The sequence below is a fragment of the Ziziphus jujuba genome, chromosome 7 (genome assembly GCF_031755915.1).
Source record: "Ziziphus jujuba cultivar Dongzao chromosome 7, ASM3175591v1".
Taxonomy (NCBI): Eukaryota; Viridiplantae; Streptophyta; class Magnoliopsida; order Rosales; family Rhamnaceae; genus Ziziphus; species Ziziphus jujuba.
In genome coordinates, this window is record NC_083385.1 from 23,045,590 (window position 1) to 23,059,596 (window position 14,007).

The following is a 14,007-nucleotide window of genomic DNA, read 5'->3' on the forward strand; positions in this document are numbered from 1 at the left end:
TTATCTTATATATAAAAATTTATATTTTAAAATTTATAGTTTCTATAATTTTATCAATATTTCTATTAATATTAATATTTTCATCGATATTTTCGTAAAATTATATTTTTGATATTTCCATCTACATCGATGTTTTTTTTACTGGTTATCCGTATATACTTGAAATCTACGACACTATAAATTGGGAGGGATGGAAACGTTGTCGTTTTACTTCAAACGGCCGCAACGTACGATAACAGCCACTCCAAGAAATTCCAAAGCAAGCGTTGGGAGACGCAAAACTCTTTCATCTTCTTCGTCACTCCCACGTCCTAACTCATACACTGTTACATATAATCAGATTCTTAATGGAGGAGGAGCGTCCCCTTCACGCGCTTCTCCTCTGAGCCCTAACCTCTAAATCAAATCTCTCTTGTAGCTATGGAATTGGAGGTGAAGTTGGTAGCCGGCATAGAAAACTGCTTCGTCTCCCTCCCCCTTCTCCTAATCCAAACCCTCCAATCCTCTTCACAGTCTCACTCTGGCCTCCTCGGCGAAGTTCTCGCTCTCGAGCTCCGCTCTCGCACCAGCGACGATCGCTGGGTCGTCGCATGGTCCGGTGCCACTTCTTTTTCTTCGGGAATTGAGGTCGTTTATTTATAGTAAAATTTCTTTATTTTTTGTTTAATTTGAGTTTGAATTTTGTTTTTTCGTTGATTTTTTTTCTTTTTATTTTTCTTTTTTTTTTGTGTGGAAATTGTGGATGTTAGATTGCTCAGCAATTTGCAGAGTGCATTTCTTTGGGGGATCGTACGAAGGTTCAAGTCCGAGCTCTTTCGAATGTGCCCAGGGCAACTCTAGTGACGATTGAGCCCAATAATGAGGATGATTGGGAAGTTTTGGAGCTTAACTCGGAGGTTGCAGAAGCCGCCATATTGAAGCAGGTATTGATTTTTGCCGCATAAGGCTGCCTCTCTTAGAACTCGAAAGCACACTCTTTTTTTTTTTTTTCCTTGTGATTATTGAACAATAAGTTATATATATATATATATATATATAGAGAGAGAGAGAGAGAGAGAGAGAGAGAGAGAGTTTTCATTTCGTTTTCATTTACTCCCTTTCAGTCCATAAAATGTTACTTCATAAAAAGTTGTTTGAAACCCTGTTCTTTGAGGGTTTGCTCTTGCCGGTTTGGAGTTGGTTTCTTGGTGGTAGTTACAATTGTATGTAAGATTGGCATAGTTAACAGTTAAACTCAATTTTGATTAGGAAATAATTCATTCGTGAGTAATTTTGGTAACAAGTCTCCCATGGTAGTTATTTGATTGTCTTCTTAAAGAAATGATTGAGAAGAGGTCAATCCAATTTGGCTGCTTAAGCCTTTTCCTCCTTGTGTTTTAGCCACGCAAGAATTTGCAAGGACTTTTTTGGTTGTGTTGGTATGTTCCTAAATTTTAAGCCCAGAAGATAAGGTTTTATTTCCAGGTGTATGAGCTTGTGTCTGTCGTAACTAGCCTTTGAGTTTGTATACGTATAAAATGGTTTTATGTCTATGTGAAGTGGCTCTTTGTTACTTGTTTCAGTCTTTATGAATCATTAAAAGTTTGGGTGGTTTCTTATTGTTTGTTTGTACACTCTCTCTCTCTCTCTCTCTCTCTCTCTATCTAATCATTGGCATTTTTCATGAAAAATTAATCTTCAGTTATTTTTCCCTTCCCAGTTATTGTGAGTGGAGAATATTTCCTCTTATTCAGTAATGTTGAAGTTTTAATGAATGCCACCACTGCCAACAGGTCAGGATTGTCCAAGAAGCAATGAGATTTCCTTTGTGGTTGCATGGCAGCACTAGCATTACATTCCTTGTTACTTCAACTTTCCCCAAGAAAGCGGTGGGTAAGATGCAAAGTTCTTCAAGTGCTCAATGTTATGATATGTTGCAGTTGATTCAAGTGAAGTTTGCTGTTGTTCTTCTTTATCTTGTACATACATAAATTCAGGCATGTATACAGAAAAATATGAATGTGTATAATATGACATTACATTCCATATCATATTGTCTAATTTTAAACAAGAAGCCAAAGCAGTCTGGAACTTTGATGTATAATTAACTGAGAAAATCTAGATTGTCACCAGCCATGGAATAACACAATTGTGTCCAGTAATATTATATTCATTTCATATGAGTGCTACAAGGATTAAAAGGATACTTCTGGTTGAGCAATTAGTTAATGCTTATTACATTTATCCTCTATATGGCTTTTGGCATTATGTTTTTGTATTATGTTGCAGTTTCACTGCACTGCTTGTGCTAGCTAAAGGGAAACAGGTGGATGTGGTGTCTTTTTTTCAATGGTTAAATAAATATTTCTTTCATTGTTTTCCACAATTGTTAGCTTTGAGAGAAATATGTGGGATAGGCATGGTACTTGTGTATTGAAGATTTCTAAATATTCATATACTATAAAATCTGATGTCCACTGGAGTTTATGTCTGACCTATAGATTTTATCAGTGCAACTTGTGCCAGGAACTGAAGTTGCTGTTGCTCCAAAGAGACGCAAGAAAAATGTTAATTTAAATGAAGATATGGACATGCTATCTTCCAGTAATGAAAATGTTGCAAAGGCATTAGTCCGCATTCAAGATGCTGACAAGAGATTTATTTGCAAAAATATTGTCAAAGGTGTTGAGCTTGGTGTAAGCCTCACTTCTGTTGCTATCATTCACCCAGAAACAGCAAAAAAATTCTCACTAGATTCTCTTCAGTTAGTATTTGTAGTACCACGTTTACCATTGAAGGAGAGGATAACAAGTTCTGGAAATGATGCATTGAGAGTTAAAAGCAGTTCAACTTCGAAGGGAGCTAAGAATGGAACTTTCACTGACAGAAAAGAGCAGCATCAAGCAATTGTTCGTTTGTTGATTTCAGATTCGGTGGCTGAAGGGCATGTGATGATTGCTCAATGTCTCCGTGTCTACTTGAGAGTCAGCTTGCATTCATGTGCGTCCACTGTACTTAGGTCCAACTCAATTTTATATTTTTATTTTTTAAAAGAAAATTGAAGCCTTTTATAGCAATTTTTCAAGTAACGGAAGTGGTTTGCATATTAAATTTATTTTTAAACCATCTATCAAGTTTACTTAGGTATTTTTGGTATCTCATATGTTGTGGTGCCTTTGCTCACAAGGGGAGTTGATTTTTCTTTTTATGCTGTAAGTATGAACATGGTTTTCATTTATAAGAATAATAATTTAAACTTCAGTTATGGTTTTACTAATGGTTTTGGAATGTGAACTGTTATTTTCTTGATTTAAAATTAAATTCAAATCATTTATGAAAATATGTTTTAAAATTTATTGTTCAAGTGGTCACTGTGCGTATAAATTGTGATAATGAAAAACAAAATTATGTTAATATAAAGTTGGTCCCAAAAGTAAATTTCTGGATCCACCATTGGCTTTAAACTGTTTACTATTTGCATGGACAATTGACATAGATTGTTACTTTTAATTATTGACATCCATTTGAAAATTTATGTGTTTGGGCATGGTGATTGGTTAAGCATTTGATCAATTTGCTGTAACCTGTATATGAATTCTCTACTTCATTAGCTTCTCAGTTGTGCCTACATGATATTGTGTCCTGTTTACTTATGTATTTGAGACTTTGCTAGCCCTACATGTTTCTAGGAAATTATTATTAGTAACCAAAGGAAGGACCTTGCAGAAAAGTGCTTGTACAAATTTAATCGAGCTTAGAAAACAGTCATACATATCAACTGAAAATATAGGAAACCCAATTTGCATGTGGACTTTTGAGTCTTAATAGATTTTGAGAGCTCTCATGGTTTGGAATTCTTTCTCCCCTTAAATTTGAATCTGTCTATTCTTGTGCTGCAAGTTTGATCTTTTACTGTTCATTTTGTATAATGATCTGTTGCTTGCTATGACTTTTCTTTCTCTTGGAAGTGTGGATGGTGAAACATTTGTAGGCTAATCATTATACTATTTCTCTCTCTCTCTTTGAGAATCTTTCTCTTTCGCCTTTCCCTTTCTTTATTATTTCTCCAGCAGTAAGTTTTTATCCTTTCATTTACAATATTTGGTTTGATAGGAATGCTGCAATGCTTGCAGGGGTTTATTTAAAAGGATGCAATGTTTTGAAGAAAGATATTCCCTCTCTTTCACTTTCTCCTTGCCACTTTAAGATGCCAGGTAAAGAGAAGGCTTCTGAGAAAAATGGTTTGGAAGTACTCCATAGCCATAAAAATCATAAAAAGAAAGATATGCTTATCAAACCTGGCTCAGGAACCTATATGGAGATTGCGGATTGGTCAACTTATGATGAAGTTATCGCTGCTCTTTCTTATGAATCCCATTCTAATCAGGATGAGAAGGTTGCTCGCCAGTCTGATAACAGAAATGGATTACAAAGCCTTCTTAAGGCATGGTTCCTTGCCCAATTGGATGCTATTTCTTCACATACGGGAGAAGAAGTTAATTCATTGGTTTTAGGACATGAAACCTTGCTTCACTTTGAAGTGACAAATTACAAGTTTGGGGCTCAAGTGAAGGTACAAGCATCATGTAATGGTACTCTGGAAAGCAGAAATGAGACTAGAGAATTGCCAGTACAAATTTTATATTCATTGACTACTGCTGAGGAATCTCATCATGGTGGATATGCATATGAGCTTGTATTGGATGAAAAAAATAGGAGGAGCAATAGTCAGGGAGGCCTAGCTGTTTTTGAAAATGTGGAAGTTGGGGACCCTGTAGCCTTTAATTCTGTCAGTGAGAGGATATTCAATGAAGATAGTAGTTGTGATATATCTTCCTTGAGCTGGATGGGAACATCTACTTCAGATGTGATAAATAGTAGGTATTTCTTTGCTGTCTTTATGCCTTTACATATTTGTTAACTCTTATTCATGTGAAACTTCATCAGGTGATGGGAGTAGAATGTAGTAGTTTACATTTTTTTGGCAAATCAAATGTACTGGTATATGTTGGTTTTCATTTTAGGTGTTTATGGAGAGTAGAAACTCAACTAGACTCACCTACACATGGAGAACAAGGACATTGAGAATTTGTGTCTGGAGAGTTTTTTAGATCTGATTGACTGTTACTCTTTTTTCTCCTAAAAACACATGGGGTTATCTCAAGGGGCTACGTTTAGACATCCAGGCAAAAACTAACCCTGACAAGAAATGTTCTATATATTTGACTATAGATCCCTAGCTGCAGAATTTGTTTTAACCTGCAATAAGGATTTGGTAATAGCAAAATGGAAGATTCAGATCATTTATATTTTCTGTAGATGGACATCATTTATATTTGCTTCAGAATTTGTTCTACCCATTCGACTTTAGATCCCTAGCTTGGTAAACCAGTGCAAACATATTTTGGTCTAATCTATAAGATTGATATCGTTTATATTTTCTTTTGCTTCAGAAAACTGTTGTTAACTTTTACAAACCACTCAACCAGCATATTAGCACTCAATAAAAATGTAAGGAATTAAAATACTTTGTAAAAAATTTTGAGTTCTAATTTAAGATTGAGATTATTTTTATTCTTTTATTATTATTATTATTTTTATTTTTTGATTTTCCTCTGAAAGCTTTGGAAAACTGTTATTTGGTTTGTTTTGATTGAAGTTTAATCGTACAGATATTATGCAAAATCTGATGCTACTTATTTGTATAGTAGAGTGTCTATGTGCTATATATCATTTCACAAACCATGCTTTTTCCCATATGTGGATGCAAGTTGCGTGCGGGCTGAAAACATTTAGTTTTAAACATTTTTTTTTATCTGTTTAATTGGTAGCATGAAGAAATCAATGAAATGCTACTTTCCATGATCGAAAGCTATTATTTCAAAATTATATTGACTCCTCTTCATAGACCCTAAAAGGCAGATTGCTGCTATACATGATTGAAAGCTATTATTTCAAAATTGATTGAAAGCTATTATTTCAAAATTTTTCGACTCCTCTTCATAGACCCTAAAAGGAACATTCTTTCTAATGTCCTAAAATTTGCTTTCTATTGACACCATTTCATATACCACGATGAAAATTGTAAAGCTTGTTTTTTTTTTTCTTACAGTAGTCTTGGTTTATGAGCTCATATTTTTCCAAATGCAGGGTTAACAGTGTTGTTATCTCCTGCTTCTGGGATGTGGTTGAGTTCCTATCGTCTTCCTCTCCCTGGACATGTTCTGATATATGGGCCTCCTGTGAGTTCTTTTAATATTTGATTTTTCTTTGGCGATTTAATGCTTGAAAGGCTGGGGAGACTTCTCATTTTAATATATCAGCTATACTCAAGATAGTATTGCACCAACCTAGGGTTCGTTACATGAATAAGCAAAAATTTAAAATTATTAGTTCAACATTAACTACCAAAGTCTCAAGTTATTGGGTTTATTTGTAATGCTGGACTTACTATATTGTTCTGCCTACCATATCTGGTATTGCTATAATTTTAATTGTTAAAAATTGGCTTTTCCTTTTTGCTGGTAGGGCTCTGGAAAGACATTATTAGCAAGAGGCACTGCAAAATCTCTCCAGGAACATAAAGACCTTTTAGCACACATGTATGAACTTATTTTCTTTAGCAGATGTGTGAACTACAATTAGAATAGGGAATACTTTATGTGACTTATCATCTGAAATTCAAGTTTAGTTATATGACAATATCTAAGGTGGTTTTTGAAGGAAGAAAAATGCTATAATGTTGGTTTATGTTTGCAGAGTTTTTGTATCTTGCTCTCGCCTTGCTTCAGAAAAGGCCTTGACCATTCGCCACGCACTTTCTGGCTACATTTCTGAGGCTTTGGATCATGCACCATCTCTTGTCATCCTTGACGATCTTGATAGCATTATTTCATCCTCTTCTGACACAGAAGGATCTCAACCCTCAGGATCTGTTATTTCGTTAACGGAATTTTTAATAGACATTATGGATGAATATGGGGTAATGATCTTTTCATGCATATTTAGTCCCTCATTTAATGAGATGGTACCACTGATGCTGATGTTAAGATTAATTTGTTAGCTGTTTAATTTATTTATGCATCATTTATTTTCGGTTGACTTTTCATTATTTTATTGCTATGCTTTTGTGCTGTGGAAAATTGTATGGTCTATTATGAGATGTTAAAAAACAAAAAACTTGTACATAAGGAGACAACCAAATATTTAGATCATTCTTTGTTTTTTTGGTTTTTTCTTTTTTTTATTCCTTCTTTTTTTTTTTTATTTTATTTTATTTTTTTTTATAAGAGAGAGAAGGTGATTAGGAAAAAGATCCATTGCAAATATGCATAATTGATGAATAGAATTGTAGAAAAGAGGGCCCTTTGAGAAGGAATATGCATGGAAAGCCTCTCATCAATTAGCTAGAGAGCTAGCAGTTGATTTTCCTTTAGAATTAGCTCCTCTTCGCTTCTTGGTTGGTTGCCTTTCTTTTTAGGAAACTGAGTTAGAAATAGTCATTTAAGTAATTCCAGTAAACAGCCTAATCTTGTTTAACATTTATGTCCTGGCTATTTCCATTTAAACATAACCGGGTAACGTTAATACCGTAATCTATTCTACAAGTTCTTAGTGGGGCAATGCAATAAGTGTACTTTTGCTTTACAATATTACTGTCACCATGGCTACCCTTTTGATTGTCATCCAGCTTGGAGTTAATAAAAATTTAATGGCATGCTGAACAGGAAAAAAGGAAGATCTCTTGTGGAATTGGTCCCCTTGCCTTTGCAGCTTGTGTACAGTCTTTAGAGAGTATACCACAGTCATTAAGCTCTTCAGGTTTGTATTTCTGCATGTAAAATGAGTATTATTTTATAAATTGCAGTGGATCTGAAAGAACCTATCTTACAACATGTTTTTTCTTTTAAATTTCATATTTTGGATTCTCTGGTTGTTTATTAGGGAGGTTTGACTTTCACATCCAACTGCCTGCTCCTGCTGCCAAGGAACGCGTGGCCATACTGAAACATGAAATTCAGAGGCGTTGTTTACAATGTTCTGATAGCATCTTAGTAGATGTAGCTTCCAAATGCGATGGCTATGATGCATATGATCTGGTATTCAGCTTTATTTAGTCTACCCATTGGATGGTTAAAACTACATGAATGCACTTATAAAAGTATCTTTTAATGCAACCCTACTGTAGCAATTATATTTCTCCCATGTTTTCATACTTAAATGTTGTACTTTAGCCCATTTCTTTGTGCTTTTAATATGACATTGCTTGCATAGGTGAGAGCATTGGTTATGATGACTACACTTCTTGTGAGATCTGGAACTCCTCTTACTAGAAAATGCTATTGTATAAGCAATGGTCATGGTACAACATTTTTAATGAAATATTTATGCCTTTATGGAAGTTGTGGACACTTACATATGTTCTTACCTATGTATATGTAATATTGTTAATATCCTTAGTACTATGTTATATCATAATGGACCATGTTTTCGTTATTACATTGTTCACCACTTGGATTTGCTTTCATTCAGCTGTGAAGGTTTTTCTATGACATATTTTGTAGACAGTCATTCATAAATTCGCCACATAATTTTTTTTTTGGTCATATCTATTTATGCATTCAAATTTTATGTGTGTATTATTTTTGGCAAGTGACTTGAGTAGAATTACCATACTGCTATTGGAGCATAATTGATAAACAATTTTGTTGTTTCAGGAAATATTGGTTGATAGAACCATTCATGCTGCTGTTGGTCGATTTATGCCTTATCTTTCAGCTGACGAGGATGAAAAGGCCACTTTAAATAGGGATGATTTTTCTAGGGCAATGCATGATTTTCTTCCTGTTGCCATGCGTGACATCACTAAATCTGCTTCTGAAGGGGGTCGGTCTGGGTGGGATGACGTTGGTGGTCTTACTGACATTCAAAAGTCTATCAGAGAGGTATAATTTTTTTCAACTGATGTTTCAAGTTTCATTTGCATGCCCAAATGTTAGTTTGATATTTATATAATATAAGCTAACTATTTATATAATATAAGCTAACTATTTCTATGTTTTATTTTCTATTTGAGCATATATATTTTTGCCCGTTAATATCTGAGGCAAAATTTATGGTATATAATGCATATGCATAGTACATCAGGTAGACCAAGAGATTCCAGACTAAGCTAAGACTACTACATATATATCAAACTCAAGTGGTTTTTATATGGATATATTTAAATATTGTGTCATAGTTTTTTCATTCATGCAATGTTTTTTAAGGTTATAGCTGTAGTTGGAGTATTTTCAATTGATGCAATTCCCATTGTTTGAGCCAGATATTTGTATTTTCTGTGAATTTGCCAGCATTTGTGTGGATATTGTTGTAAATATGATGACTGATATTTCCTGACAAAATAAATAAATCTATTCTTGGATGAAAGTGATATCTATCAATCATTCTTAGATACTAGGACAAGTGAAAAATTAGGGTGAAAGTTATTTTTCTGTTAACTTGCTAATGATCTATATGATGTTCCTGCTTACCTACTTTCTATAGTAATACGGTTTTTGATTTTTCTTTATTATACCTTTTTTAGTTTTGTAAAAAGATTTAATTAAATTTTTGCTAATATCACTTTCAGATGATTGAATTTCCTTCTAAGTTCCCAAATATCTTTGCACAAGCTCCTTTAAGGTTGAGGTCAAATGTTTTACTATATGGGCCTCCTGGTTGTGGCAAGACACATATCGTTGGTGCTGCTGCTGCTGCCTGTTCACTACGATTTATATCTATTAAAGGGCCGGAGCTATTGAATAAATACATTGGTGCTTCTGAGCAAGCTGTAAGAGGCATATAATTTTTCTCTCTTTACAATGTAAATTACTTTCGAATTTCGTTGTTTATACTTGTAGATGTAGCACATGTATGTCATAGATCACATAGTTTATCATGTTCTAGATGATTCATTTGCTCAGTGCATTTCAGAATCTGTTGAATTGTGCTTTTGTTATATGCTAATAAAGAATATAGAATACCTGATGGTACTCTTTTTGATTTGGGGAGAGAGGTTCTTTCAAGTATTTGTCTCAAAATCTCAAAAAAGTGTTTTGGAGAAGTATTTATTGAATAGAGAAGGTGGTAATACCATTGGCTTAGTATCATTATCTCCTTACTGTTCCCATTTTATAATTTATTTCTTATCTTGTCTATTACATGCTTGGCTTTCTTCTCTTGCCATGAAGTAATTGTTAATCTATCACATTTTAGCAAAAGTCAACACTAGAACATTCTATGTTGTCTTCCCATTCTCCCTTGTCCTTAACTTTAGTGCTTCTTATCTTATCTAACTAATTTGTGGGTTCTTCTTCTTTTATCTTATCTAATTGATTGTGGGTTCTTCTCACCATAAACCTACTATAACTCCCATCTCTTTTTTAATAACTGTGCTAACAAAGTTAAAAACTAGATTCATTTCAAAGTTAGTCCTCTCTCATAATTATTCTGTAGTACATGACTTTGATTCTCATCTGAATAATGTAATGAAATCTTTGCCATGTAGACTGCAAGCTGAGCTACATATTGCCTCGTGCTCCTCTATCTAAGTCAGCAAGTACAAGCCTTTTGATGTTTAGTTTACTGATGCTGAAACTGGTTATGTTAAATCTCTCTAACTAGAAAAAAAAACATTTAGAAGATGTAACTGCTTATCCAAAGTATTCATATCTTCCAAGAGTCATTGGATTGCATTGTAGATGGGTATATGAATGTTGCAAACAGAAGATATTTTATGCACTTGATGTTCTTTATCTTTTAGTTTATTTTCTTCTCTATAATACCTTGAATTCAGTTCTAAGATTAACGTGTAACACATATTGATGTCTGCTTCTGCCTATATTTTGATTGTAGGTTCGGGATATATTCTCCAAAGCAGCAGCTGCAGCACCATGCCTTCTCTTTTTCGATGAATTTGATTCCATTGCCCCGAAGAGAGGACATGACAATACAGGAGTAACTGATCGTGTTGTTAATCAAGTAAGTTTCCCCTTTAGCTGTCTCATTTGTTTTTCTTCTTTTGTTTAGTCTAAATTGATTTTCTTATTCTTTTCAATTTGATTGAAAACTTAACTTTATTAATTTTCATCTTTTTTCTTATTCTTCTATATCTCCTTGTTGCAGTTTCTTACTGAATTAGATGGTGTCGAAGTTTTGACTGGTGTATTTGTTTTTGCTGCAACAAGGTTTGTTTCTTTGTTAAAGCTACAAGTATTATTTTTATGTTCTTCTTTATAAATGAAATGCTAATATCGATCTCAAGAGAAGGTTAAGTTTGTGTCCAATTGTATGGCTCATAAAAATCGATTTCCAGCAATTTAGGTCCTACTATGTTCACCTCACAAGTTATAATATAAGACAGTAACTCTATATTCCATTTAACTGGATCATTTAGTTCATCAATTTCTTGAAGCAAAAATATATTAGAGGCGGAAGCACTTTGTATTATTTATTCAGTGGTAAATAACACTTTTCCCCTCTTGCTTCTTTGTTATCTTTGCTTCTGTGTGGCCGGACTGTCTGAGGCATGCAGTTGTGAAATGTTTTTTATTTTTATTTTTACTTTATTTTATTATTATCATTTTTCCAACTTTTGCTTTGTCATAAGCTGGTATATAAGGCATAGTTACATTATGGAAAATTAACCTGCTCTTTTCTTTTCGAGCAGTAGACCAGATCTACTTGATGCTGCACTTTTAAGACCTGGCAGGCTGGATCGCCTTTTATACTGTGGTTTTCCATCTGAACGTGAAAGGCTGGATATTCTTACAGTTCTTTCTAGAAAGGTTTGTATGGAAACTGTCTAGCAAATGCGAATTTTCTATTAATGTGCAGCCCTTTTCATTTTAATTCTTTTTTTTTTTTTCAATTTTTTTTTTTTTTTAGCTTTTTTCCACCTGCATAGTAAATGAAGGTATTCTGCATAATATAATGCCATTTCTGCTATGTGACCTTATTTGAATATGACTCAGAGTATATCGTATCAATCTATTCTATTTGTTATTTTAAATTGAGAGGGATTTTATTAGGATCTTGATTCTCTTATTCATGGCATGTTGCTTGCACGTTTATCTTTAGGAGTAGTGCGAGCTTTACCCCCTAAAAATAAACCAATAAATCTGGCATTGGGCAAAAGCCAGCGATTGTAGATCTTGCCCTGCCATCCATCTCCGCCATGATGGGACGGGGAATTCCTGGTTCAACGGGGAATTGGGGTGGGGATTGGGTAAAAACCCCATATCCTCCGGTCGGCGTTGGGGTGGGGCCCGTGGGGGTGGGGATTATTTCCTTGCCCTGTATATATATTATTAATAAAATTTATTTTATATCTATATTTTACATATTTTTTATACTTAAATATAATTATATTAATAAGTGTGAATATATTTTTTGAATATATAATATATTTTTAAAAATATTTAAAAATTTTATTATTATTATTATTTTTTTTTTGGTGGGGAAATGGGGAATCCCCTCTCCACCCCTTTTCTCCTGTTAAAAAAACCGTGGTACGGGGGTGGGGATGGGACTATTTTAAGGAGGCTGGGAGGGGGGTGTGGGGGAGGCTGGCCCAATCCCACCGTGCCCCACCCCGTTGCCATTCCTAGGTATGATAATATTTTATTTTTCTTCTTTTTTATTGGTTTATCAAAGGAAGAATGAAGTGTGCTGTAGGCTCATGTATACTTGATCAGTTCAGACTGATCAATTGCTTTTGTCAAGAAAGAACATTGGACTCTTCTCGTTTTGTAGGTGAAACAAAAAGAGCCAGATTCCTTAACTCATCTGTTGCTATTGTGTTAAGAAAATATTAAGTTTTTCCTTTTCACTCATTTTAAAGTACAATGTTGTTTGCCTTCACGTCAAAATTAATGCAGTTACCACTAGCCGATGATGTCGATTTAGCTGCCGTAGCTAGTATAACAGAAGGATTTAGCGGAGCTGACCTTCAAGCTTTGCTGTCAGATGCTCAGCTTGCAGCAGTGCATGAGCTTCTGGGTGGTTCAAACAAGAATGAGCCAGGTAAAAACCCAGTCATAACTAATGGTCTCTTGAAGTCCACCGCTTCCAAGGCAAGACCTTCTGTTTCGAAAGCTGAGAAGGAAAGACTGGATGGTATTTACAGGCAGTTTCTGGATTCAAAGAGACCTGTTGCTGAACAGGTTTCTCTCTCTCTCTCTCTCTCTCACATATGCCATTCCTGCACTTGTTACATTGTTGTCCAAGTGATGTTTATGTTTAAACCCATTTCATAAATGTGACTAACGACTCAAAATTGAAACTATATGCAGTCAAGAGATGCAAAAGGCAAGAGAGCAACGCTAGCATAACGAGCAATTTAGGTGGAACCATGCGTCTCGAGTACTATTTATACTCTCCAAATTTCTTTTTATTTATTTTTTTTGACATCTATTGCTATTTCTTATTTTATTTTATTTTTCAGTTCTAGATTCATTTGGTGTTTTCTATTTGTCTTTTGAAATTTTGAGTAAGTAATAACACCCTTGCGAATTGTGAAATAATCACTCGTCGGTTTCCTGCCAATTGACTAAGTACTTGGAGCCATTAGGTTGTAGTTTTGTTATGACACAGGTCTTTCATGCCATTCTTTATAGGAACTAAAAGAAAAGAGGATAATAATAATAATAATAATAATAATAATAATAATAATAATAATAATTTATGCAGGGAGGAATTAATAATACTAGAGATATATAATAGAAAAATTAAACAAAGCCCAGGCGGTATGTGCCCTTTAGCTCTGCACTAGCTCTGCTGTTGTATAATACATCCCTGGCGTATCGTGGATCCATCCTCTAACAAAATAAAGGTTTGTTATAAAACACGTTTATGCCATTTTATAATGTGGGTGTTTTATAACATGTAGCATGATAAAAACCTTGTAAAATATTGTCTAATGTTCGGCGTCAATCCTATATATGAACATTATAGAAGAGCTATTATATAGCAAAATTATATATATGC

General features: G+C 34.2%; 1 protein-coding gene across 5 annotated transcripts; it reads left to right on the forward strand.

The window, feature by feature from the left end:
- Window positions 1-224: 224 nt before the first annotated feature.
- Window positions 225-13,547, forward strand: LOC107425574 (peroxisomal ATPase PEX1). 5 transcript variants are annotated; one of them, XM_048479164.2, is made up of 17 exons: window positions 228-627; window positions 750-923; window positions 1,773-1,872; window positions 2,491-2,979; window positions 4,113-4,856; window positions 6,130-6,221; window positions 6,508-6,581; window positions 6,739-6,961; window positions 7,707-7,800; window positions 7,924-8,078; window positions 8,697-8,924; window positions 9,611-9,811; window positions 10,876-11,001; window positions 11,146-11,207; window positions 11,690-11,807; window positions 12,900-13,184; window positions 13,314-13,547. In XM_048479164.2, the coding sequence occupies exons 1-17, from the start codon at window positions 421-423 to the stop codon at window positions 13,350-13,352; spliced, it is 3,411 nt and encodes a 1,136-aa protein (XP_048335121.2). In that variant the 5' UTR covers window positions 228-420; the 3' UTR covers window positions 13,353-13,547. The 5 variants fall into 5 exon arrangements, 4 of the variants coding, with proteins under 4 accessions (XP_048335124.2, XP_048335121.2, XP_048335123.2 ...); XM_048479166.2 differs by lacking the exon at window positions 228-627 and having other exon boundaries at window positions 786-923; window positions 1,700-1,872; XM_060818993.1 differs by lacking the exon at window positions 228-627 and having other exon boundaries at window positions 878-923; window positions 1,773-1,868.
- Window positions 13,548-14,007: the final 460 nt, after the last annotated feature.

What these genes read in the sequence shown, in the direction of transcription:
- LOC107425574 (XM_048479164.2), top strand. Translation starts at nt 421, where the DNA reads ATGGAATTGGAGGTGAAGTTGGTAGCCGGCATAGAAAACTGCTTCGTC. An exon ending in GCTATGATGCATATGATCTG is followed by an intron (nt 8,079 to 8,696) that starts GTATTCAGCTTT and finishes TTGTTGTTTCAG; the next exon opens with GAAATATTGGTTGATAGAAC. An exon ending in TTCAAAAGTCTATCAGAGAG is followed by an intron (nt 8,925 to 9,610) that starts GTATAATTTTTT and finishes TATCACTTTCAG; the next exon opens with ATGATTGAATTTCCTTCTAA.